Here is a 23,690-nt window from a genome sequence, read left to right on the forward strand (position 1 = left end):
GCCAAGTTCAGGAATACCAGGAATCCTTTATGATGTAGCCCTGTTGACTAATCTTATTCAGTTATAGTTAATCCATTAGTTAAATTAGATGAAACGGTTGATAAAACTCAGAAAGTTGGGTAATATTTCAAATATAGTAATAAAGAAAAAAATATTTTAGGTTACATAACACCAGCAGTAAAATAAGATTTAAAAATGAATCGTGTGCCTAATATCAATTCATATATCTTAGAAATAAAGACCACGAAAATAAAAAAAATTATATACATATAATAAATAGAGCTAAAAATTAGGATTTTTTTAAAAATACTTCCATGCATTAGTTTTATACATGAAAATATATTTTAATAATATGAATAGTGTGAAGAGGATTATGTTTAAAAATTACCAATGAATTAGGGCTGAAACGTTACGGATATATAGTTTTATTTTCAAAAATATAGGTACAATGTGCTCCAAATGATTATTCTTCAATTATTTTAAATAATTTTTACTAATTAAAAAGGGAAAGCCACTAAAAATAAAATAATGTTGTCAACAATAAAAACAGTGTATTTTTAAGCAAAAAAATACAAGTTATTTTGTAATTTTAACCAAAAAAATACAAAACACTTATTAGTATTTTTTATTTTGCATCTTTAGTTTGAAATAGTTTAGTAACATAATACTTATTATTGTAACACAAGTGTTATCAACAAAAACAATAGTTTATTCCGGGCTTTTATCGTTAATATTCATTAACATTTTAATTTTAAGCACTAGATTTACCTTAAAGAAGTAACAATAAATTAAACAAGCAAAGTTAGCTGAACCTTTTTTCGAGTTAATAATACTATCAGCGTTACTGGTCTGATGTACGAGCATGAATGTGTTCTATATGTTCATGACAAACACATACGCATTTAGAAATATGTTTATCAATATATGTATGTATTTGTACATATAATTCCTTTCAATTAAAACTAGGGAAAAAACAAATATAACAAAGTAGTACATAGTACAAAAACCAAAGGTTAGTGAAAACGTTTTACATGAACAGTAACTTATACAGGTCTATTTCTTCCAGGTTTTGATGAAATTATGAAGTACCTATAATAGTTATAAACGGCACGAAAATGACTTAGTACAGATATTTATGACATATGGTGGTAGGGAGTAGTTGATAAGTTTAGAAAATGATTCCGTAGACATCCTTAGTGGATAGCACCGGATAAACGAATATTGTTGTTAATAAAACAACATCCAAGAAACCATTTTAAGCCAAAATCCATGAATGGCTTAATTATTAGCATAAATGTCTCGAATCTACTTGTCAATAATATAAAAGTTAATTGTATTATTTTGTTAGTTAAAAGCTGGACGAACACAGTAAAATGACATTCGAAACATCAATACTTACAAAATGAATGTGTTCTTTGTTTGTATCTCCATTAGCAACCAGTAGTTCCACCTAGTGAACAAAACCATCATTACTAACAGAAATGCTAGATTTCCCTTATGATCATTATAACGTAGTAGACCTCAATCCAGGGAAGCATTGACTTAAAAAAGAACATCGGGTCTACTGAACAGCAAAAACTTACTTATTAGTGCAAGTTAATATATTTATCTTAAACATTATTCCTATATATTGTATAAACGGAAAATATAAAGCGCGTTAATTATCCATCGCAAACTAGTTTTGCTGAGATATAGAAGTACGTATTTTATACAGTCCTGACAAACTGAAGAGCCTATACCAGCTAACTCGGTTTTATAGAGGAATCAACAGGATACTTTAGTGCCCTTATGATTATTCATTTCTACTAATTTTCTTTGATGAAAATGCCAGCAGAACGAGTAACGGCATTTGCTTTAAGATCCTATCCTATACCGTGACTGGATAAGTGTGTTCTATGATATTCTGAGTATTACTCACCGATACACGCAGGGTGCCTAGAAAACTCTTTTTATGGAATTATCATAATTTAAATAAAGTCTTTAATAAAATCTTATCATAATAAATTCTAATACCATAATTTCGGGTAACTGAAATAGTTGCAACAGGCTGTTATCAACAGGTATATATTATATTATACATATACACAGGTATACATTATATTATAGGTAGTAAGAGATAACTTATCATCAAAGAGATTCAAGCTGCTCTATTCAAGGGGTACATGTATTGTTTTAAAGAAGCCTGGAGATAGTTTTTATCAACTTTGTCCATCTCTAATATTTTCTTTAATATATATTTTTTGTTTATTTTATAAACTGTGGTACTTAAAAATATTTTTCGCTCTAAACAAAGGAAAAATTAATATGCAATGTGTTCTGGAACTTGATTCTAACACCAGAGCCGTTCCACTTATTTATCCTTCATACTTGAGGAAAAATACCAAAAACCTAAAGAAAAACAGTGTCGTGACTTTAGATCTGTAATAAAAATAAAGAAATAGCTCCTCATAAAATTCGTTCCTGAGGATCGAATGTTATAAAAAAAAATTCAAGGTTTTTTTAGTAATGAAAAATTTTTCCAAAGTACATTATAGTCAGATAAACTTACATAGCTCCATCAAGACAGCGTAGTTAATTATAGAGCTGTCTAACATGGTTTGGTGGAAAGACTTGTTCTGAATCAGGTGCTTAATATCTAGGTAATTTAATAGCTTAGAAACAGTCAAATGAGTTAGCTGTCAAAAGTAAAAATTCAAGGAAGTATCTACTCGTCAGTAAAATATCGGAACTAAAGATGATTTGAGCTCACCTCGTGATTCCTAGCTGTTGGGGGGGTTAAGAATGACAGCAACGCTGCTCCTTTGGTCCATTTTCTCCTCCTATCGTTGCGGCAGACACTGCAAAATATAATAAAACAAAAAAAAAATATATTAGTGAAATTCATAATACTGAAGCAAAGGGAGCTAGAATAGATATGACGTAAAGAACCAGAAGAATGGTTCAGAACTATTCTTCATACAGAAGAGAACGTATATATTACATTTATAACTGTATAAATGTATATATAAATATTCCTCCACATGGATATTTATATATGGATATTCCGCATATGCCTCCACAGTTATCGCATTTCTTATTGTAATATTAGATACGAAATTAGATGTTTCTAACAATTTACCTATCTATACATTATAAAATATCTTACCATTCCTAAAGGTTAACCTAAGGAGTGGGAGACTCTTTTATACCTGATGTGGAGGTAAGGGGACTTTTCTCTCAGTTGTCCGTTGTGTTACAATCTGGCAGGTGATTACCACTATAATTATTGTTTATTTTTAGCAATTTTCTTAATATCTCCCTTTTACATATTACTATACCTCACCTATACCATACCTAACATTAGATATGGTATATACATATATACCATATCTTCTTCACCTATCTGTTCTACCTTTTATACCTAACTCTTTACTACATTCATAACTAATTTTAATGAATAGTCTCCTACAATCTATCTGACTATATATATATATTTAGAACTTCTATCAAACCCGGTTATATTTATTAGTAACTTGTTCCCAGTCTACTATTATTACTAATTAATTCTTTTTTATATATTTTATAAACATAACAATTGTTTTGAAATGTTTTGTCAATTCTAAATTGTTTGTATCTTCTTTTTCTCATTTAGCCCTGACGAAGCCCTGCAAAATGTGGCAAAACTTTGGTTAACAATAAATAGTTTTTCTTTTACTATTTTGATACCTTTATTGTCCGCCACCCGAGCTATCTTCCTACAATCTACATACGGTCAACTATCATCTTCCAATAAAATAAGTATCATTGCAATGTTTTCGTTTTATGTTTATTAGGGACTCTTTTTTTTTTTAAATCGGCTCGATTAGGGTTTAAAATTAGGTCAAGTTATAATATGAGTACAAAAACTAAAGAAAAAGAGTAATAACTTCTTTTGCGTTATTACAATCACCAAACGTATTTTATTTTTCGATCTAGTTTGACAAAGTTTGTCCACGATTAAACTTAGGAATATCTGACTGAATATTATCTTATACATGATTTTAATACTAACAAGTAAAGAATCCCACCTCTTATAAATGTATATTTATTTTTTATACACTGCATCTCCTGAATATAGAGGTTCTTTGGCCACTAATCGGTTATAGCCTCAAACTTGTGTTTTTACTATAGACTCAGATCTTAATGTCAAACTCCAGGAAATATAATAAAATGTACCGCTCAAAGCAACAAATTTTCCAACAAACATTTTTTTTAAAAGCCCTTCATTGATGAGATATTTTACGCATTTTGTTGTTGCAAAATTTGATTTAACACGTTAAAACGTATTGAAAAGATTTTTATGAACAAAAGCCGAACAAATGAACAAATATTCATTTATATGATAAGGAGGAAAATACAGAAGAATGTAGAATGTTAGTTAAAACATCTTTATTTCAATTAAAAACGTTTCGGGATGTTTTCTTCATATAATCCCAGTAATTATGATTATTTAACCCATGTAATTTTAACATCATATCAACAGTTTTTATATACAATTAAAGTCTTCACAGTTTATTAACGAAGGGTTAGTTATACCCATTTCTTACTTTAAATACAGTCATTAAAGTTAATAATTTCTGTAATCTTGCAGTGTTTTTTTTTAACAATATCACTCATGCTACGTTCTACTTTTCCTTTTTGCACAAACCAATGTTATATCATCTTAAGTTTATCTTTTTCTTTTTGGATTTTTTGTGAAGCTTAATTACGTTTATATTATTATGTATTATACATCTATAATGAATTGGATATTTTTTTTTTTTTTTTTTATACATTTGTCATTTGAAGTGAATCTCATCGTATTAAAATGTATTATTAGATAATTTTGCCGATTCCATTTGTCTATAATTACATATTTACTACGTATAAATACATTTTTGGTTGTCGGTGTAAAGATATACTAATCTCCTTATATTTTGCCTCATCTATCATGAGTCATGTCTCATATTTGTAATGGTTTCACTACTTCAATTGGAAAAAAATAGAATGGAATTTAAGTTTCATACGTTTTGGCTGATATTGGCCAGCATTCTAATTGATTGAAGGTTTAAAACAAGATTGTTATAACTGGAAATGCCGTCGGTCTTTGGAATGGAGTAATTTAAGAAGCAGTAATTTTCAAAGCAGATGAATCTTAGAGGCTATTTACATTACTAAAAACATAAATAACCTGTAAACTACAAGACTGACACACAAAATCTATATACTGTATAATGTGTATTGTGTATCTCATCAATATTGAGACTATAATTTGGATAGTGTTTTGAATTGTTTAGTAAAAAATTGCCAGTCTCAAGAAAGAATTTTAAGATTATAAATTAGTTATATTGTTGACTGTAAGGAAGTGTTAGCTCACAGGCATGGTTCTAAAGTTAGACGCTCATACATAGGCTCTGCCTTAGTTGGCAGATAAAGGTTAAACTGAAACTGCAATGAATGGAGTCATTCATTACCATTAATTACAAGTAAAATGAATAATAAATACATATCATGCCACGTACGTAGGCATAAAATTAAACTAATTATAGATCATTATCTAACTTTGGGTTAATTGCTTTTGGGCCATGCACCCTAACTTCTAGTATTACTTTTAAGTTCAAATTTGTAAGTGCTACCATCACTTTATTTTATTCGGAAGGTTAAAAAAGAAACATTGTTGATGAATAGGATAATTTATCTATTTTTATGAACTAAATTAAAAAAATATTTAAATGGTTTCATCAACCATAGATTTATTGTGCACACTGAGAAAAACGTTTTAAGGCACCCTCTGCGGAATTGGAATACTTATATTGGAGTTATAAAATATAATGGTTTCCGGTAAGGCTTTGGGAGGGAAAATGAAGGTGCGTGTATGGATCGGTATACATTAAAAGGCTTTATAATGAAGTAGTAGTAACCACAGAATTGAAAAATGGCCTACAAAGTACAACACAGAACCCATACAAAAAACTAAAACAATAATAAATTAATTCAAAATAAGATCCTTATATTGTAATGAAAATCACAAAAGAAAAAATCTACTTAAAAAATAAAAGTCGCACTTAGAAAACATACACTTACATATCATAACACTTACACTTACGTATCAACATACTCTTCTTAAATATCTGAAAATAAATCGTTAAAAACTTGTAACAAGAGTACTCTTGGACATAATTTAGGACTACCGATAACTTAAAAAGCAATATCAATGAATAACGGAGAAAAAGGCGTCATTCTGTTTGAATTCTTGAAGAAAAGAAATTATTAGAACAGGAACTATAAACTATTTATTGATGCGACTCTTTCTGGTACAGGCGAAAAAACGATACATTTTATTAAAAAATAGGTCATTAATAAACACCAGATTTGTTTTGTAATTTCGAAATTTTGTTAAGCTGTGTTTTAAAATCTAACTGAAAAAAATACGACTATGAAGATAGTCGTAATTATGAAATTAATGATTCTTCACCAACTCAGCTCTAAAGTAGAATTTCATCCGTTATAATGAATAGATCAAAGTTCTAATCAAAGATAAGTAAAATTCTTTAGAAAGTTGAGTAAAGGATATGTACCTGAAAACATTTATTTATTTATTTAAATGTTTCGACCACTAGGGTCATTTACACTGAATTTACAGAGTTAGAACATTACTATTGACATATTTACAAAGTTACAAAGTGAGAAAGTTACATATAATCACAAAGTGAGAAAGGTAAAAATTAACAATTACTGTTAAAAGTTACATTACATTACAATTTACAATTACAATTACTATTACTATTACAAGTTACATTACAATTTACAAATTTACAATTACAATTACAATTAGTTAGACTATATGTGATCATAAATATTAATGATTTTTAGAAAGTGAAAAAGTTTTGTAATTGTTGTGGGGTCTTCTCTCAACATCTCCTGTAAATCTGAAGAGAACCGATGTGGTTCATGAGCAATACATTCAGTGATAATATGCCTAACGGTGAGATCGTTTCCACAGTAGCGACACGTCGGTGCATTTTCTTTTTTCATGAGATGACCGTGGGTGAGTCGAGTATGGCCTATCCAAAGACGGGTTAATACCACATCTTCTCTCCGTAGCAGATTCAAGTTTCTGGTTGAACGTTTCACTGTCTGTTGGACCATTCTTAACTTGTTGTCTCTTATGGTGAACCATTCATCTTGCCACTCTTGGCATCCAATTTCTTTTATCCATGAAATAACATCTTTGCATATTGATGATGTTACCACTTGGCCTGTCTTTATAGCTAGTCAGGCCTGCGAGTCTGCTTTTTTATTCCCAGTGATCCCACAATGACCTGAATGAAAACATTTAAGCCACGTTAATGTTTAAACAATAATTTGAACCAATTTAGCAAAATAAAAAAGGAACAAACTGAAGTTTTGTGATTTATTCCCTAGTGCATTTGGTGGAACCAAGCTCAGTCCTATCTCTACAGGCCATAATTCAGTTTAGTTCCGTGCCTTCATCCCTCATATTTGTCAAGCTGGAAGGATCCAGCCCAATTTTTTGCAACTAGTACTTACGGAATATCAGTTCATTCTGTATACAGTTTTATTCTGCGATATTTTCAATTTTCTAATACGATTACAAAAATAAAAAACGAATATTGTAATCATCCAAACATAAAAAAATTAATAATATTAAAATTAGTATTTACGAAATATTAAACAAGAAAGAATACAGTATACTAACGGTTACGATATGAATGAAAAATAGTGTCTTAAGCTATAAAAGTAGTTCACTAAACTATAACATCTTGCACTTTCTTTGTTATTGTGGCCTCTATGAACCATTTGATGTTCCTTTTATCACTCATTATACTTGCATGATCAAACCATTTCAGTTGGGGTTGCTCCATCCTCACCAACTGCCGAGACTCTGCTTCTCTCGGACATTCATTATGAATTTGGTCCATTCAGTTTTATCTAGACCCCTCTCAAGGACTGTCCAAATCTTCTCTTAACAAAGCGAAAATGTTAGTAGTACTATTAAAATAGAGGGAGCTTTGGTTGTTTGTTTCCTTTATTTATTTGGCTGTAGAACGTATTTAAGAATATATTCAATTTAATTTTTTCCTCTTTACTTAGACACTTACCTCCTAACATAGCTGTATATTTTTGCTAATTATTGTCCCCAGGTACTCGCAGGTATCTGCATATTGAAGGGGTAGCCCATTATAGGTTAATCCTCTCCTCCTTATCATCCCTTTCAACGATGGCTGTTCGTTTCTAAACATTAATAGTCATTCCTCTCAAGTGGAGCTCCTCAGTCCATTCTTTCAAAGCATCCTTTAGATTTATTTCAGTTAATTTTGAAATTGAAGGTTTATAGTTCGAATTACTTTAGTTTATTTTTCAAACCTTAACATTTAAATAGGAATTCATTTTGATTTGTAATATAAGTGTATTGATTTCAGGTATATGCCACAGATTTTGGTGACAAGATTCGTCATTTAACTTGGCATGATCAACTTAATCATAAAACTTTCCTCATCTGTCAAGGTAAATATTTTATTTTCCAATAAAATAAAAAATAAATTAAGTAATTTCAAAGTGTTACTTATGTGCATTATATGTGTTGATTTATGTACTTCTACATACTGGTTTTTTCATATTAAGAAGGTTTTTATTTACTTTTAATGTTGATAAAATTGTTTGCTTCATAACTAAACATTCAATGTTTGTCCACTACCTATCATAATGCCAGATATATTTTATATATTATCTGTTCGTGAGTTAACAATTTATTAAATTTATAGATTACAAAAAAACTATGTAGAATCAGATTCAAAATAAGGTGGGAGGTAATTTTTGTCATGTTGCCCCATTCAGTACAACATAGTTAACACCAGATTGGTTCATTCTTTAAACCTCCAATGGTTAGGAAAGTTGATCAATTTCTTGTTGCAGACTAATCCTACTATTCATTTCTGTAGGGAGTCTGTGCTAAAACCTGCATGTATAAACACTTGTTCCAGAACTTAGAAGAGGTTCCAATATCCTCATTGCTCTCGACGTACTCCTCTGGCAGACTTTCTATATTTTATCCATGAAAATAATAAATAAGTGAGCTGAGGTCTTATAAAACCTAAAACTTTTTTTAACACCCTTTCATTCTAACAGTACCTTTTGAATCCTGGAATATTGACAATATTGCACTTATGAGGTTATTAGGTTCTCCTTCATTCATCAATAGAGAACATTTCCTGATGATAAGTTCACCAAGTTTCAATTATTTCTTCCTCTTGTTTCCCTGTATTTTCTTTATGCTACGCAGCAGTCTTCCCTTTCTCTGTAAGCGACTTTATGGTGTCCCAGGGTATCTAGATGTTTTTCTTTGGCGGTTCTCCATCAACTTTTTCCCAAGAACTTCCCATTTTTGATTTTAGGAGACTCCAAAAGTCTTTATTTCATATCCGTTATATTATTTAGTTTGAACCAAAAAGATGAAATATAAAAAAAAAAAAAATAAATAATAATAATGTTCTAGTGTTGTATACTAATAATGTTTATAATTATTATTATTGTATACTTGTATAGGCTTATTTATTGTAAGATTAAAAATATCGTCTGATTAGACTAAAATAAGTATGCTGTGTGATTAGCAGTCCAATGAAGTTGGGTAGCACAACTTTGTATTTTAATAGTAAGTTAATTAATAAGTTTTTCCTACTAGGCTGTTGAACTGTTAAATAATAACCATAAACTCATAAGATGAGTCAATAAATATTATCTCATTCTGAAAATTGAATACATAATTTGACTTGCGTTAAATCAATTTGACTATAACAGAACATTTCAATTGACAAAGTGCTATAAAATAAAAATAATTGCTGTTGGTGACCTATCATTTTAGGAGGGCGAGTTAACAGAGCAAACTATCTGCTGGGCTGGAGATGAGGCTGAAGGCAGTCATGAATTGTTTTATGTATTTTCGGGTTTCTAGGTGTTGGTATGCCAAGTTGATGTGGCTTTATTTTACTTTCTGATAGTAATACCTCATTGGTGTTTTTCTTTTCCTACTTTTTATTACTTTTTGTTAATAACAAAAAACTAACCTACATTCTTCATCTCACTCTATGTTCACAAATCGATTCATTAAATCCTAGATCCCAAACGATTGATTTATATACACCCTCTGATAAAACTACCTCATTTAGAAAATCCTTCCTCATTCGTAGATCCTCCTGGAATTCTCTTTCCATCTCTATTCGCCAATCTTCCTCCGTTCTTTCCACTAAACCTATTCCGTAACCGACTACATAATCAAACAACCGTATCGATGTAAAAAAATGTGTAAGCTATAACATCTAGGCTGCAATACAATTATAATTGCAGTTTAAATAGTCTTTAGTAATATTTTGCCGAGCGAATAATCATAAAGTCTAAACTATATAATTATTCTTAGGTTTCTTCAGTTTTTTTATTCACTCATTCATTTACATCTCTTGTCCACGGTCTCCGTAGTTGTAAGGATAGTAGTATGGATTTATAGACCATTTTAATGTTTTTTATCTAAGGGTATATACAAACTGCACGTTAGTCTTTGGTTCAAGATACTGTAATATTTTTGAGGTTGTTGGGATGTTTAAGGCCTTATCTACTACTTTATTTGAGATGTAGACAGGTGATTCCACTATTTCCACTTTAATTTCAACTAAAAGAACTAAATTCTTTGGATATTGGAGGTTTTAACCAGATCTCATATTTCCATCCCCGTATATCCACATTGGTTTGAATAAAACTTTAGGCTGAGTTAATTTTTATAGTTAAAAATAAATTTGAAGTTGTGCCAAGAACTTGGATAAAAAATCATAACATCTGTTCTTTTCGTTTTAGCTTAATATGGATTCTCCAATTAAAATTCATCTCCGAAACGACAAGAAACTGCTCGTAGATTCTGATTGCTACAACACTTACTTGACAAACGCTCTAAACTTCCCATTCATTACAAAAAATTAGTATACACTACAATAATCAGACCAATTTGGACATATGGAATTGAGCTCTGGGGCTCCACCAAAACATCAAATTCTTCCCGCATCCAATCGTTACAATCCAAAATCCTACGTAAAATCCTTGATGCTCCTTATTACGTCACAAATAAACTCATTCATAAAGACCTTAACATCCCATTCGTTGCAGATTTGACCCAAAACAGATATGCGTCTTTTTATTCCAAACTCCTTAACCATCCTAACCCATTAATTCTTAATCTTTCATCCTTAACAATCCCTGATAATCCTCCGAGGCGTCTGAAAAGAAGATGGCCACTGGACCTTCTAGTTTAAATTAATGTTTGAAGTACCACCAATGGGTGGTTCCTTCCCAAGATTTTCAAGTGTATATGAAACATACTACATATTTACCTATTGTATTATTTTGTACAGTTGTAAATTACAATAAATAAATAATAATAAAAAAAAAATTCATCTCCAACTAATAACCTGAATATAAAGTTTCATTAGACTTTGGTATTACAATGTTAATAAAATATATCTGAAGGCAAGGCCTATGATTAACTGTGAATACCTTTGGGATACTTTTCTTCTTATACATAGACAACATATTATAATTACTAAATATGTAATACATATAAAATTTTTAAATCAAATATAACACGTATGTTATATGAAAAACTGAAAATTTCTATTCACCATTGATTTGAAAGGGATCTGCAATTCATTAACTCAAAACTTAAATCGAATTATCACTCATCTTGCAGATAAAATCAAAACGAAGTTACAACTGACTATAATCCCAGTTTATGGAATATCAAGGAACGAGAATTACAAAGAAGAAGAATGTTGAGAATGGAAAAACAATAATACTAACATTGGAAAAGATTGGATTCTTATGACGAAGGATGTTCCGGCTATATGTTTTGCAAACTTTTTAGGGAACTCAATGAATCTGAAGCTACTACAATCGTTTTTTGAGTAATTGAAAGGAAAACATAGAGGGCTGTACTACTACGTGGAATTTGGTTGTGTATATTGAATATAATTTATGTAATTTAAATTTGAGGGTTGAATCGCGCGAGTAACGAAGGACGAGGCGGTTGAGCTTCCAACCGCTAGTGTATATCAAATTTTTTTTTTAATATTTAATTATTGCTATTTACAACTGTACCTACATTAAAAAAATGTTTTGGAATATTTACAAGAAGACACGACAGCCGTCATTCAACAGATGAAGTGTTATTTTTGAGCGTGTAAGAGAGATGTATTATTGTTTAAGATTCTTTAGAGTCCAATGTGGGTTATGAGTTTCAAGATTCAGTAACGGAATTGCTTCAAGTGTTAAGATAACCAAAGTGATTCTTTCTGCCAAAGGAAGTGTTGAGTTTGGTTTTTATCAAAAATCTATGGAGAACTTAGATCGGAAAATATATTTATACATTCATTATAAATAATGTTTTTTATCTACTTACGAATATATTTTTTTTAATGAATAAGTAGGTTCTTGCAGGAATGCTTTTATATGAAATTATTTTTAATTTATTAAACTACACAATTTAATGCATATATAATTGTTTGAGGTTAATTTACACGAATGGTTAACAAGTTTAGTGAATATTTAAAGTATAGAGAATAAAAAAAAAATTAAAAAGTGCAAGTATAAAATGGTAATTTGAGGCCTCTCCTGCCTCAATCAAATGAGTTATTATAATCTATACTTAAATTTACCAAAGAGCTAAGGAACAGAAACCCACAAAAAGAAATACTTATAAATAACTACCTCTCGTAAGCAAACACGAGGATCATTTGGTGCTAAAAACTTAGAAGTTTTGTTTTATTTACCACCAGAAATAAAACACTAGACACACAAGCCAAATGCGATACATTTTAGCTATGTCTGTTATTAAACTTACTACTTGTTAACCCTTTATTTAATGTAAAGTAAAAATAATTCAATTCACTTCTAATAAATTATATGCATTCATAACAATTGTGGCTTTTAATAGAAAAAAAATCTACAAAATCATTTTAGAAAATATGTCAGATTTTTATTTGGGCTTTAGTTTAAGTATGACGAATTGAGTATACAGGTTTGTCCTACCCAATCTATATAGAAAAACTTAATGAAACACCATGATTAATTTTGATGGAAACGCAATGGACAATACTGATTAATTGGCTTAAGTTCATATCTTAACTATGAAAATCAAATTTCATTTAATTGTAAAAGTTCTTATCATTGGATTACTCTTCCCGCCCACGAGCGAAAATACTGCAAAATCGAATTGCGATATAATTTACTGATAATTTTTTACTTGGTATTTTTTTCTGATTAGTGAATCTACTGTTATTAACAGTAGATACATGCAATATACCGAGGGTGGGAGCACATGAGGCCAAAGAGAGGTGCAATCCGTTTTAAAAAAAACTACATGTAGATAAACGAATTCAATTTTTTTTATTTATTGTAACTGCATAAATTAAAAAGGCATAAACATAAAAAATATGGTTTTAACGCATGTAAAAAATAATGACTATTCAAAAAGTTTAGTAATAAAATTCAAAAACAATAATAATAATAATTTTAATGCCCAGGCTGTTTAATGTGGTCTGCCCACGACAAATGGTTAGGGGAAAAATAAAACTAACGCTTTAAAACATTTGCCGACCGTAGAAATATGGATGACAATATTTTCCTATGCATGTTTCTTCACTTCAGTCTTTTATGTTAATTTGTTAAGAAATGGCTCATTTCTGAGAGAATAATTAGTATTGTTATACAAAAGCTATAAATTTCAATGTTTATTAAATTATTAAAAGCGTACGTTTTTAGACAACAAAAAATACATATTCATCAAAAATTGAAATTGTTTTCAAAATTTTGGAATTATATAAAGATAAATATATCAACTTTGAGCTTGGTTTAACTAGTTCTAAATAATTGAAAATTATTTCAAAACGGCAGTTAGATTTAAATTTTGGGTAAAAAAAAAAATTATGAACACATAGGGAAGCTTTTCAGATAACACATAGGATAGTATTCATCAGCTGAATGCTAGCGCCACCACACGCACATTATTGAAGCAAGGGAGTGCGGGAACTGAAACAAAAGAGGTTGGTAGTGTCTAGCTTTACTCTTCCTCTCGTTTTATCCAGTAAGGTACAAGACATCGGGTAGAAGTTAGTTGTGATAATTTTACACACAACAAAAAAAAAAAATGACCATTTCAGAAACCAGGATAAAATTAGGTAGATAAAAGTAAGAGTTAAAATTTCACAAATTTATTGTTCACTAGTTATAAATCATCACAGAAACATAATGAACTAATGAATAAATGAAAGTCTATAAATATATATGGAAATATGAATAAATCTAAATAAAGGATTAAAGTTTCAAAAAGATATAAACCTAGTATAGATAACGGAATGATCTGTAACCTTCCACCCCTCCCCACCAAAAAAAATAAAAAATAAATAAAACCTATACTTATTATCATTATCTTACGTCATTTGTAATATTACAATATATGGCTCATAACATGCAATTTAAATTTTAAAAAATCCCAATGTGCAATTGGAAGAATTCTTACGTGAATCTTAACAAATCGTTGCCATATTTAATTCTACTGTAAATCTTATAACCTATGTAAACTTTTCAACTATTTCACTCAATAATAACACAGACCTGCAACTTAAAAACTACATGAAATTTTTTGCTAAATTTTATATTTTATTCCTTTTCATCCCTGAGAAGGCAAGGATTATTAGGACGAATAATAATTGATTTAAAATATTTTTTCTGAAGAAAATTAAGTATGTATGATTATTTAAATATACCTTAATAAATTGATAAAATAAAACAATAATTGTAATATAACTGATAAAAATAAATTATAGGAGCACGTATGGCGTGGTTTAGTGTGATGAAGTGTGGGATCAATGAATCTCAGTTTGACCTAACGGGCTTATTAGGGTGTGATCTTGAGGAGTCAGCTGGCGCAACTTGATTAATCTCTAACAATGTTTCCTAGGAACGGGCGACGAGATAGCTAGTTAGGGCATCCTAACGATGCGGTTTGTACCTAACGCTAGCTAGTTCCAAGAGGTTTATTGAGGAAATATCGATTTTATGGAATGGAAGTAATCTCAAGTATTGTTTACTATCCATCTTCATTGCTGTTCAAAAATAAATAATGGATTCATAAAAACACAATTTTCATTTTTAAAATTATGTAAAGTTTATCGTTATTTGTTTTTAATAAGTAATGAAATCTTTATTTATTCCAATACCCTTAAGTACCCTAGTTAAAATATGATAAAAGGCGGACTTTTGATCCTTAGAGTTAAAGAAATGAGAGAAAGAGATAAAAAAAAATTCTAAAATTAATAATCTATTAACAACGTTTGGGGAATAAATGTACAGAATATAACTGAATATGCAGGATTTAAATTTGGGAAGCGTTTTGAAGCGATGGATGAAAGAGGAGCCACGTAACTGCATAGACTCATGGATTGGATAGGAAATGAGCTCTAAAAAAGGTTGGTGGGCTGTTGTATATAGATTAAAAGACCATAAACGCATTTATGGTAAGATATGGACAAGGATAACTTGGTAGAGAAACATTACTAGAGATATTTATGATAGCATAAGAGATAAAGCCACTTCAACTCTTCAGGAATAGGGGCGTCTCTGGGAATACTGAAGATTCATAAAAAACCCAATTTATTTGACGATGTAGTCTAGTTTCGAGATATCCGTTAGTTACTTATGGGCAAGGTCAAGTCAATGTTGGGAGTTACTAAGGAGATAGCTAAAACCTCAGGGTGTCAAATAGGTGAGATGTGGCTAAATATATTGATAGGAAATAGGTGACAAAGCCAGTTTAGTCTAGTTAAGACGGAGAAGGTACAATGTAAAATATCGTTTGTAGGTTACCCATAGTTTACCCAGAAAAAAGTTTTGATGGTAGCTTAGAATTTCGTCAGATTATTATTTACCTTTTCAACCCTAAATATGCATACGATAACTCATTAAAAAGTACCTTAACAAATTAATTTACTCTTCAAATATTACAATATTAACATAATTCGGATTGTTCGAAAAATTTTGCAGTAATAATATAATTGAGTAATTTTTATTCATATTTAAAACGATTTAAACTTTAATAAACTAAACTAAGTTAGATGTTCTTCGAATCTAAAACAACTTCACATTGCGCCTTTCAGAAAAAGCTGTCGTAAATAAAACACAACAAATTTAAAATTCAACTATAGGATTAAATGATCCTTAACATTTATTAAATAAAATATTAAAAATATTGAAATGTGAGAAATATGAACTCGTTTTAACATTTAACAAGTTAATGTATATTTTTTATTATTGAACTTCTGTGTACTATATTATTCTATGAAAAAACAAAAATGTAAATTTGAAATTGAATGATGTTGGAAGAGATGAGTAATGGTAACATTATCACAGCTCGTAAAACGAGGCGGTCTGATGGGGTCAAGGTAATAAATATAACAAGGGGTGTCAGATATTTTGTAGGCACCTCTCTGGTAACATATTACTCTCACAAGTTATCACCTCGTTCATCACAGTTCTAACAAAGTATTCAATTACACAATAAAAATCATGGTATATTTATTATATAGATATAAATAACTCTATATTTTGGCATTATGGAAAAAAGTTTGAAAAATAGTGCAAACAATTAATTAGTATAGAATTATGAAAATCAATAATCTCCTAATAACTTCCTTAATTAATTTTTATAATAGTCCTAATTTGTTTTAAAGAGCAACGAAAAGAACATAATATTTTATTACGTAAAAGTTAAATGGTAAATTCTCAAATTTATCAGATTTTTTAAGTGGTGCTTACAGGTTGAAACATTTGGTTCGTTAGTTGTAATTCAACATAATTTATTCACTATTATTTTTATCCTTATTGGAAGAATACACATAGATCTATAGTCCTTGTTTTAAGATACAAATGAGAAAATTCTGATGTAGAATACTTATAAAATCAACAACAAAACTCCTCTAACGTGTTATTTTATATCTGCGATTCTACTTTATTAACGTGTGTTAGGTTCTTAGCCTTTCGTATACCCTTATAGGGACCTAATCCATACCTAAGTGTCGTGTGGATTATTAAAATTGGCTTGAAGTTATAATAAAATTGGCTTGAAGTAATAATAAATTTTGTGATTTTTTTTAAATAATTTATTTATTGTTATTTACATCTATATAAAAATATATATACAACAAGAAAATTTGCTGTTGGTGACATGGTGACATGATACAAACATGTGGAGAATCTACCCATTGATAGAACTCCAATAACATTTCTAGAGGAGAAGATCTCGAGTCATCTTCTTTTCAGATGCTTAGGAGGATTATTAGGTAATGAAGGAGAAGCCAGGTTAGAAACAAGTGGATTTGGGTGGTCGGGAAGTTTATCATGGAAGGAACGGTATCTGGTTTTGGCCAAATCGGCAACATATGCGACATTGAGGTCATGATGGATGACTAGATTTGTGACAAAGTAATGAGCGTTAAGGATTTTACGAAGGAATTTGGACTGTAAGGATTGGATTCGGGAGGAATTTGATGGTTTAGTGGAGCCCCATAGCTCAACTTCGTATGTCCAGATAGGCCTTATAATAGTCATGTAGATCAGTTTTTTGAAATGGATTGGCAATTTAGACCGTTTTTGTGATTTTAAAAAAAATTAACACCGAATTAAGGCGCGATAGCTGCGAAAATAAAATAGCAAACTTTTTTTCAAAAAAAAAACTAGCCAGATTAGATTTTAGCGTTATTTAACACAATTAAATAAAAAATCCATAGAAATAAAAAGAATATTTTACCAGGTCAATTATGAAAAAATATATTTGGTATAATTTTAATATGGATATGCAATAGAAACCATTTCAAGCAACGACCCCATAGCAATTTGGGAAGGTAAAAATATTGGTTAGCAAGGATTCTAAAAGCAAATCAGAACTTTTCCCAAACAATTTTTTTTTCCAATCCTAATGGATGCGTGTTTTATATATTTGTTTTCTGTTTACATCTCAGCTTATTGAATACAATTGAGAATTTTGTTCCTCATTCTATACAAGAAAAGAAATCGTCTGGTATATAATTAATCGTTTTGTGCTAAATAATATGTGTTAAATATATATACATAATAATGTTGAAACAATCTGTTTCAAGAGGGATAATATATTTTTTTAGGAATAAGCGAAGCTGATATTCTCTTTTTGTACTTCCAAAATCCCTTTAATATGAAGTTTCGAAGAAATTGAAAAATTAATTTTCTTTGCTCAAATTGTCGGCCCGATTTCTGACCTTCAATTTTTATTTGACATTCACAAAAATTGCAATAACTTCAACGCGACTATACTTTTATAAATGACACAAAAGAGTGGTCTACATCATAATGAACTATGCCAAAATCCGGTCGTATTTTTAAAAAAATAGTACCGGAGATGTAAAATAAATCGTACTAGGAGTTTTTATTTATTTGGAACTACTTTTTCTCACTTATAAATACAAGGAATTGATATGGCTGGGCAAAACAAAAATTCTGATTCAACATATGTAGTAACGTTGGGTATAATATAAATCCTTAACTATATACACAATCTTATCACTTTCTTGAGGCTGTTTATTAGTGTTTAAATAAAATAAATTTTATTCAATATAACTCTCTAAACAATCTATACTTCTTCAGAAGTCCAACGTTTCAGCCAATTCAGCCATCCTTAAAGGCAATGTTAAATATAAATTTACAACATAAATTTTAAAAAAAACTTTATGCAGGCTATGCTGCCCAGGTCCATAATTTCAGACCAAAATTATCCTATTTCGTCAATTCTACACTTTAACATTAACATCACAGTAAATTTGATCTATTATAGTTTATCTTATTAATCCTATACATTTATTAAAGTTTACATGTACTCTATTCGACAATGGCCCAAAAATTAAATTTTTCATACCTTTCTAAGATATTTAGGGAATTTAAGAATTTTGAAGGTCACTAAAAACGAATCTGGCTTGCTTTTTCCTAAAAAAAAAATATTAAGTCTATTTTACTCAGAGAATTATAAACTCATTTAATACCATCAAGGATATCGTTTCCTTATTCCATTAAAAAAACAAATATTAGTAAATGGACCATTCTGCCATTTTATACAAATTTCATAGTTCATTTTCACTGCAAAAAGATTAAATTTTTCTATGAGTTGTTCCAAGGTAGGTTTCCTAATGGTATTTAAAAAAAAAAAACTTCATAGAATTAATTTTTAAAAAAACATATGATCAAGATTGATGTCTTTGAGATGAGGAAGAAAGAAAATACTCAAAATTCAACAAATGCTAAATGTTATTTTTTTAAACTTAATTTAAGTATAATTCAGAACTCTTTTGTTTTTAATTCAACAAACCACAATTACAAACTAGAATTTTTGTACACTAACTCCAAAAATATTGACGGACTTAAAATATCACAATTGACTTGGAAAATGCGTCACAGCCCAAAAAACACAATTTATATTAAAACATATATACATAAACAATGAAATAAAATATCATTCCACAAAACATAAAATATGAAAAATGAAATAAAAGTAATACATAAACATAAACTATGAAATAAAGAGTAATTATATACGTATGGACAATAAAATAAAAGTAATACACATAAACAATGAAATAAAAAGTAATTATATAGTATGAAAAATGAAATAAAAGTAATGCACATAAACAATGAAAGAAAAAGTAATTACATAAGTATGAAAAATGAAATAAAAGTAATTGCACAAACATATGAAAAATGAAATAAATAATACTGTACGTAAAACACAATGCGATTTGGTAGGGGATATTTTATTTTATTTTATAATTTCTTTAATTTTGAGGTTTAGAAGTGACTTTTCAAAATCAAGCAAAGAATGACATAATTTAGGACGTAAGAAAGAGGGGACCTAATATGATTAAAATAATTATCAATGGATTTTGGAAAAATTAGTTTAGGCCCGAATTACTCCCAGCTTTCTTTCAGGAATTACTTAAGAGGGTGGGTAACTTTCTCAAATGCGCAACTGCAATATTATTTACAATCACCTTCAAGACCCCCATCCCGATCCCCAATTCTTTCTTCCTCATTTTTCAAAATAATAATGAATATATTTAATTATAGCAGTGCTTTGTTATTTATGACAATTATTTGCTTGAAAAAAAATTAATTTTTATGAAATTAATTTTTTTTTTCACTTTTAGGGGGACAGCTGCCTCTCCTAGGGTACGCCCATGCATACATACTTACAAACAAGCAGTTATATGTGCACATAGGTTTTCGCACACAGTGGCCCCAACAATTTCGTTTGTTCCCATTTCCCTCACTGTTGAAGTGTGAGGGGGATAGATGTGAGGAAAAAAGGTTTTGAGGATTACATTAAGGTTGGCAATTCCAAGTTGCTCTTATCAACAGCATTTATAGATTATTGAATTCTCTTTTAAAAACACAAATTCACAGTAATTTAACGTGAATCAAACCCACCTATATTATAAAAAATATCACTGAGTGAGGGGAGATAAGAGGTGAAATAACTGATTTCACTTTTATTCTCATATTAACAGACACTCACAAGGTTAATATGTGACACTCTCAAGGAAGCCAGAATTTCTGTGAAATAGATTATCCTCGGCGTTTTGGCGGGAATCTGCTAGTGTTACCAGCCATGAATGACAATGAAATGAAAATTTCCAACTTTTGGTGCCCAAATAGGTCCTTACCAAAAGTGTGAGGGAAATAGGTTGTCTCTATGGGATAGGTAGATTTTGGGTAGTATTTTTTAAATTAATAATTAAAACCTTCCAGCACGTATAAAAAAAAATGAGATAATAAATGGAAAAAAGAAGATAATTTTCCTGCCATTAAAGTCGGTAACTTGAGTTTTGGGACAGGTGAGGGAGATAAACAAATTGATACTGAGATAAAAATCCTTGAACAACAAGTTGAAGTTATCTATTGACGAGTGGGTGGTATTGAAGTATTAACGATTTCACACGGAATCGATCATCTTATTGGGATTTAAATTTTTTTTAAGAATGGCTCGTATAATAACCTTTAAATCTAAAATTTAAAAAATCAGAGACGATAATATTAAATAATGCAAAATATATTTTCTTCGCTTTTAGAGCGTATTATCATCTTCAAGCACTCGATTATACTTGTAATATTTGTCGACCAATATAAATAAATTCGTCGAATTCGGTGATCCCAATTATATATATTTAGATCTCTTTTTATTAGTGTGTTTTCGATTAAACATAATTATAAAATATCAATTAAGATTAAACTACTGCAGGAAAAAAATTATAAAATAGTTATTATGTTCCCAAAAAACGTATGTAAATTTTTAGATTAACCCCAGATGAATCTCAAGTTCAATATCGTATATTCTCGAAGAAAAAAGATTGATTCTTACTTATATACTTAGTCCTTATACATAAGGATGTGTAAGATTGCATTTTCCGTTATATTTCTGTTGGAATATTTTTTGAAAACGTTAATACTTCTTTCTTTCCTGGAACTATTTGAGATGATGACGATATGTGAGATGGATGAGCTGCTGAATGGCTAACTAGATGCACGCATGATAAAAGTTCCCTTACCTCTTCCATTCCGATTCTGAAAGGCCCGAAGAGTAATCATATAATGGGTCCTTCGGCCTTATCAGGAAGTATAAAAACTGCCATCTCATTATTAAGGATAGGTTTCATCACATATATGCTGCTTGAGCAAAAGCTCTATGGATGAACGTCTTTGAGAAAGACTGAATTCTCAGAGAAAAAAAACAGATCCAAAAAGTGAGTAACTCTGGAATTTAATTCCAACATTTTCTGTAGGATGGTAGCACCTCCGTTTGACTAAACAGTGTTGTAAGGATGGAGTTCTTGAAAAAAAACTTCCTTATTGGTCAGATAAGAATGACGAAAAGTTACTAAAAGTTTGTGAAAAAAAAGTTATAGCCATTAATCGACGTTCCATAGAAGATGAAATTAAACTTTGTAAACATCCGTGAAGCCCTACTTTTGATAAGTTCATCCATAACTAAGAACAAATTATTCTTGTATAATAAAGAATAATATATTGAGAAAGTATTCTTCATTACTATGAGAGTATTTCAAGGATTGTTACGACGGAAAGTTGAAGTTGAACAACGTAAAAATTGAGACTTTGTTAACTGCATCTTTCTATTTTACCCATAGACAACACTCCGCCGATGTACACCCATCCTCTGCTCTTGAAAACCGCCGAATACAGAAATGTAATGACTTTCTCTCAGAAATATGTAGATGCAATCAAAATGGCCCACTAAAAGAAATTTTTTTTTTTACTCATTTACAATTATATTCAAGATAAAAATAAAACCTATAATAGCTTGAAATAACTGTGAAGAAATTACCCATTGATAGCACTCCCATAACATTCCTACATCAGAAGGTCTAGAAGCTATTCTCTTTTCAGGTCTTGGAAGATTGTAAGACAGTTGGAAACGATTGGTTTATTGATTTTTGCAAAGGAATGACTTTTTGCACTTCTCTTACACTTAAATTCTTGATGTTCACACTTTAAGGATTAAGATTAGAACAAACAAATATATCTTTCTCTAATCAGACAAATGTTTCATAAAACTGTCTAATTTTCATTAATTCAATAATTCAATAATAAACCTAATGCTTGATAAATGTTTCAGAGACTCAATGCACTAAGTGAACCCTGTTTACAGTATATAATATGAAAATACAATGAGTAACACTTTTATTTGAATGTTTTTTTCAGAAATGCCTAAGAAATATTTCCTGATTTGGTGGTAAATTCCAAAATTATCTTATGAATTATAAATCTATTCATTCACCACCATAATAATTTGAATTTTTAATGGTATTTAATTCAATTATCTAAAAAAAAAAAAATATTTTTAGTAAGCTAAAAATAAAATAAAATGTAGGACAGGATTCGTAGATCTGAGATGGACAAAGCAGATGAAGGTCTTAGTGGACAAGGAATGGTTCAGTGAAAGGGAATATTAATGGACAAGAGGAGAGTGGGATAGAACTTAGGAAGATTGAGCCGTTCCTTACCCTCTACCATTGACAGTGCATACGTTGTACATCATGGACATAGAAAGAAGACGCTCTGTCCACTTTGTAATGACTTATACTGCCTTTATTGTATCTCCTTTATAATTATTAATGACAGAAAAATCTTGTTGGAAGAATATTTGCAAGGCTAGGAAAATGAGCAATTTTGAATGCTTCATCTTTAAGGCCGAGTTCATTATTCACTTACTCATGTCAGTACTGCTCAGGAGTAAATTCTTTAAAAAAATGTAATTCCGTAATCCATTGCAAAGATCTAATTAATCTCTGTCCTTAAAAATTGATTTATTTATCAATCACTCACTCAGGGGCCGTTTTATCCGATTGTGTTGAGGCGTCATCTCAGGAACCTCAATTCTGCAACAGTACCGGTTCGATTCCGGCCAGGGTGGCTAGATCTTTATATTGTGACGCCTTCCCACTCTTTTAAGAATATGTTCGTTACTCAAAGGATACTTCTCCTCTCCCCCATCCCATATATCTGAAATAGCCCGGTAGCGAGTAAAGAAAAAAAACCTTTGA

At 29.9% G+C, this 23,690-nt stretch overlaps 1 protein-coding gene across 6 annotated transcripts in view; it reads right to left on the reverse strand.

The window, feature by feature from the left end:
* The window catches only part of TrpA1 (Transient receptor potential cation channel A1), a 212,471-nt gene that overhangs the window by 152,608 nt on the left and 36,173 nt on the right, over positions 1-23,690 (reverse strand). For 4 of the 6 annotated variants that reach the window (XM_014431955.3, XM_067052053.1, XM_067052052.1 and 1 more), the window contains 2 exons: positions 2,750-2,837; positions 1,400-1,450 (listed from right to left, as the gene is read on the reverse strand). In XM_014431955.3, the coding sequence (XP_014287441.1) occupies positions 1,400-1,450; positions 2,750-2,837 (139 nt within the window). The remainder of the gene's footprint in view (positions 1-1,399; positions 1,451-2,749; positions 2,838-23,690) is intronic. The other 2 variants (XM_067052051.1, XM_067052050.1) reach the window with 1 other exon arrangement.

This window comes from Halyomorpha halys, unplaced genomic scaffold (genome assembly GCF_000696795.3).
Source record: "Halyomorpha halys isolate HHAL.00 unplaced genomic scaffold, Hhal_1.1 Scaffold1015.1, whole genome shotgun sequence".
Lineage (NCBI taxonomy): Eukaryota > Metazoa > Arthropoda > Insecta > Hemiptera > Pentatomidae > Halyomorpha > Halyomorpha halys.